The 5,209-nt window shown below is 41.4% G+C and overlaps 1 protein-coding gene across 1 annotated transcript in view; it reads right to left on the reverse strand.

Moving 5' to 3' along the window:
- Positions 1-955: 955 nt before the first annotated feature.
- Positions 956-5,209, reverse strand: part of pkdccb (protein kinase domain containing, cytoplasmic b) — a 9,678-nt gene continuing 5,424 nt past the window's right edge. The window contains exons 6-7 of the mRNA XM_031846983.1: positions 2,594-2,770; positions 956-2,243 (exon numbers count right to left, since the gene is read on the reverse strand). Coding sequence (XP_031702843.1) covers positions 2,137-2,243; positions 2,594-2,770 — 284 coding nt within the window. The 3' untranslated portion in view covers positions 956-2,136. The remainder of the gene's footprint in view (positions 2,244-2,593; positions 2,771-5,209) is intronic.

The following is a 5,209-nucleotide window of genomic DNA, read 5'->3' on the forward strand; positions in this document are numbered from 1 at the left end:
TAAGCTAACAAACTGCTCTTGGCAGCTTTACCATTTTTCTTTTTTAGGCTAGGTCATGACCCGCCTTACTCTGCCTCTAATTGGCTAGTACTCGTAACCGTCATTGATTGGTTAGTTAGGTTAATATTATCAGGGTAAGCAAATTAAAGGCAGAGTAGGACGGGTCATGCCCTCCCCATGCTGGGGAAAAGATATCGCACGATGTAGATTTTTGTGTCTCTCTGCAGTTTTTTTTACTGAGGTTTTAAGTCTATTTACAATAGCTCAGATAAAACAAACATACTGTGGGGGATTACTTCCCCACCATCCAACCAGTCCCTCTAGTCAATCCTGCCGTGTTGGTCCAGTGAGTTGGTTTGTTCTTATCTAATCCGACTCAGACTTTCTTATCTCCACAATCAGACTCTAATCAGCCAGCTTTGTTCAGACAACAAGGGGCCAACATGAGGCAAAGAGGACCCTGAGGCCTCCCCGGTGTCTCAGCCATAAAAGTGTAATTTGTAGACAGGACGTGCCCTTTCAAGTTAGTAGTAATGGTATAGCTCAATGGAAAATCAGTCATTATATTCACAGATATACATTGCTTTTGCATTATTTTGTATTTCTTCAATTTCATTCCCCACTTAACAGCAATAGGAAATATGTGAAGAGTGTGGGATGAGCTATTACGAAAGTATCTGGCTCATATCAGGACATCCCTGGTATTTGGTCTGCTCTTTCTCTCCCACCAGACTCTGTGGCTGCTACAAGTCCTGACTTTACAAATCCTTCAGCCTGCCACCCTGCAGTCCTGTCCTTATCTCAACCTCACCCAGCTCCTCCTGGCAGGCACAGATGGCAAGCCCATTCGTGTGCAAACCGCAGATTGAGCTCCAATTGTCCTGATGACTGCCTTTGTCTAACAGTAATGCCCCCCCTCTCTCACCATGAGAATGGGAAGGTAAGTAAGCCAATTTACATGTATTAATTAAGGCTCATAATGAGCTCAGCATGACGTGGCATTGAATGCATTCCTCTGGTATTGTGCAAACTATGCGGAGCACCGTAGGTTTCATTCAGATGGGCTAGAGATTGTAGATGTGGGGGCATGTGAGCAGATAAAGGATTTAAAAACACACAAAAAACCAGGTCAGTATACACATGCAAGTTTCACCTCCCCCGCTGACACACACGCAAAGGTGCTAATGAGAAATAAACAGGCGGTTAGTTACAGCTAGGCTTCATACAATAAAAAATGCATTTGACAATCACAGCAAAAAGTAGAAACAATACCTTTATACAATTACAAAATTGTAAAACTGTACAATTACAAAAAGTGAAGTATCAAAAAAACACTGAAGTGAATAATTTTTCATTGAAAATAAAAGTTTCACCCACAAGGTGCACGTAAGCTAAAATGCACAATCATGTAAGAACAATTACATTTCATCATATAAATATCTATGCACTAAGCAATATGAACTAAGTTTACAAAAGTATGTAAAGACAGACTGCTCGGGAATGGTTTTTAATCATCTTTGCCCATTGTCAATGTGGAAATGCTTACATGGTTGTTGCCATCTCATACCGCAGCACAGCTAAGCCAGGGAACCATGAAAAAGCAGCCGCAACCTCAGCGCATTAACATCAAAGTGTATTTGTATAAGAGCTAGTTTTCTTTTCTCGTCCTCGGGCTTCAAACGCTGAGCTGCAGCGGCTGTTCTTATTACCTCTTTGGCTTAAAAATCATACTAGGGGGGACCCGGCCTCACAACGAAAGCCGACACACATGGCAAATAAAGACAAGGTAGAAAAGAAAAAAAGGAAACATGTTGAGGGCACAAGGCTCTCCCTGCTTAATTGTACCTGAAGGGAAATCCCTTTAAATAGTAGTTGGCAGAGGCAGTGAGCTGGCAAGCAGATCAAACAGTCACTGAGCAGAAGCCCTATAAATACATCACATTCACTTGCCTCGCTTCAAACGACCTCCTCAGCCCGGCCTCTACGCTCCTCCTGCAAATCCACAGAGCCGAGCAGCGTGTTCACAAGGAGGACGCAGTGCTCATCTTAAGCGCAACATTTTTTTTGCGTGTTGCGTTTTATCTCTCATCTCACTCAGCTCGACTGGTGCTGGATTGGTTCCGTTAGGTCCTTGTGTCACACTGTTGAAGCTTCAGGAGCTTTGGTTTTCTTCACATACACCTCTGATGTCCCATCAGGCACCAGATGACTGAAGCTGCTGCTGAAGGAGGCCAGGAGCCGACCTGCACAGCACGGACAAAAAAGAAAAGGGAGAAAAAGAGGCACGTTAAACACATCTGCAACTTCAATAGCATAGCATGCCTCGACTCGATATACTTAATAACTGTATACATTTCAACATTTAAAAGCTTCATCGAAAGATTAAAAGAGCAGCTGCTGACTATGTTTACTCAGCAGTTTTAGTCAGACATGATTTTGTGGGTAATTATACATGCTTATTATAGAGGGCTTTCAGTATCTGGCTGATTTAATTTGTGTAATGAGTTTTACAGACTAAAGCGAGCTGGAAAATATTTGACGAACTTCGAGGCAGAGGAAATGAAAGGAGGAGTTCATCGTTGGCTTTACTAACCAGTCCATGTCTTCCGCCCGGTCAGAGTGAAGCTGTTGCACTGAGAATGGGAGTTACAGATGAACGCTGCCTCTCTGGCGCTGTGGACCGACAGCACGCAGCCCTGCTGGCTGTAGGACGGCCAACAGCGGTACTCCGCGTTCCCAGAGGTCCCCATACCTCGCATCACGGTGTAATCTAACCACAAAGGACGAGATGCAACTTCAATACATGACACTGCTGAAAGATTTTTGAAGCGCTCTCTGAGGATAAGATGAAAGTTTAACGATCCCTGTGGGGAAACTGATCCAGTGCAGCATCGAATGAAGAGAATACAGATAAGAACAACAAAGAAATAAGGTTGAAGGTGAAAGTATAGCATCTTTGTCATGCAACTACAGAGCTTTTCTGACTCAAAGGTATTCCTAAAATAGTTTAAAAGATAAATGAACTTATTTTTGGCTGTTACATCGATTATAATGTCTAGTGGGCATTAGCTGGCAGTAGTAGCAACAGAAAGGCTCTAGTTTTTTGTAAACAAACCAAAGAAAGATTGTGTCATTTACATGGACCTTTGTGTCCTGGAATAAATGTATACATGTATAATGTAAATATTTTTCTTTCTCTGATGCATGTATATGTTACCAAGAAACCAAAAAACATGAACCCTTTGAGTTGCCTTCTAATTATTACTGCCAGTGTTTATGACCAATAGGGATGCAACTAACGGTTATTTTCATTGATTAACCTCCCAATTATTTTCTGAATTGATTGGTTTGAAAAAAGTGAGAAATGGTGAAAAAACACAATTTCTTATAATCATAACTTTCCAGATGATGGCTTCAAATAGCTTCTTTTGTCTGTGCAAAACCTAAAGATATTCAATCTACTTTCACAAGCATGAAATAAAAGCATAAAACCGGGTGAAACTGACAAGCTGGAACTTCAAAAAACCAAAGATAGAAATAGTTGCACACCATTTAGAGCCATTTTTTTTTCCTCTAACGAGCTGTTATTCCACACTGAAAAATCTCTTCACTCCACCTTCCTCCTGCCCGAACATTTGTGTTACATTCATCATCATAAGTCTTTCAGTCAGACTTCATGTGGATCTGCTCTTAAATCATCTGCTACACATTAGCAGGAGCCACGAGAAAGAAGCATGCACACACGTACACACACCAGAGCAGGACAAAAGCCTAGTCTGTGAGTCCGTACGGAGGAGGCACACTGTTACAAACTGTTAACCTTCCTAAATGACAGGAGCTGGTGTATGTGTGTGGGGGTATTGTTAGGAGGAAAAGGACACGAGGATCTGCCTTCTGGTTTGAGCAAAGGGAACAAGGAGAAGGAGTGTTTCAAGGATCCTTCTCAGTGGAGAAAAAAAAATGAGGCCTGTTGGGGAGCAAAAGGGTGGCATGCCTCAGCTGTTGAGGAAGCAGACACATATGAATATAAGCTCTTTGTGTTTAAGATGAGCGGCGGGAAAACAACCTTTTTTTCTTATTAATATAAAGATTTTTTTTTTTTTTTTTTTTTTTGAAATGGCAGTGCTTTAAGAATTCACCCTTTTGCCTTTTAGCACACAACATCTCCATCAAATCACAAATGCTCTCAGCTGTGAAAAAGTTACATCCACATAACCAATGAACCTCCATCTGTCAGCAATTTCAAATTAAAACTTGATGAGTGTCTTTCTCTTTTACAGCCCCTCCATCTCTCTCTCTCACACACACACACACACACACACACACACACACACACACACACACACCATCTTTGAGCCATGTTGCCATTTGGCTTCTTTTATCAAGCTTAGTTGCGTCTTTGGCTGCAATTCTCTTTCTTCCCCTTTAAGGGGGGGGGGGGAACATATTAATGAGCCCATGTGTTTGTTAATACACAATTGCACAATCTTTGTTTTTTGTTTAATCATTTAAAGCAACAGTTGGACATTTTGGTTGTGCTTATTAGCTTTCTTGGGGAGAGTTAGATGCAAAGATGAATAGCACTCGCATGTCTGCACGCTACATATGAAGCTGGTTATCTTAGCTTCGAACAAAGACTGGAAACAGCTAGTGTGGCTCTGTCTAATGGTGTAAAAATCCAAGTAAGACCACCTCTAAAGCTCACCAATTACACACTATATCTTGTTTGTTTAATCAGTACAATATACGAATTGTAAAAAAGACATTTTGCAGTTTAACAGGGGGGGTTATGTGCTGGACTGCTGGTAGCAGTAACCTCCTAAAGACTTATGGACAACCAGCAGAGACTTAAAAAAAGTCTCTTCAACAGATAAAATATGATATTAAAAAGATGTTGCTAGGCAGATTCTTTAACCTTTGGACAGAGCCAGGCTAGCAGTTTCCAGTCTAACCGGCTGCTGGCGCTAGCTACATATTTCCAGACAGACGCTGTATGGGGAGTGATATTAATCATCTCATCTTACTCTCCGCATGAAAATGAATGTGTTTATTTGCCAACATGTCAACCTCGAGACTAAACCCAATTAAAAAACGTTACCAGACTTTTCCTCAACCCAAAAACCACCTCTGTTTGAACAAAACCCACAATATAGTAATAATATACACACACACACACACACACACACACACACACACACACACACACACA

The sequence above is a fragment of the Anarrhichthys ocellatus genome, unplaced genomic scaffold (genome assembly GCF_004355925.1).
Source record: "Anarrhichthys ocellatus isolate YVR2014 unplaced genomic scaffold, GSC_Weel_1.0 scaffold7, whole genome shotgun sequence".
Taxonomy (NCBI): domain Eukaryota; kingdom Metazoa; phylum Chordata; class Actinopteri; order Perciformes; family Anarhichadidae; genus Anarrhichthys; species Anarrhichthys ocellatus.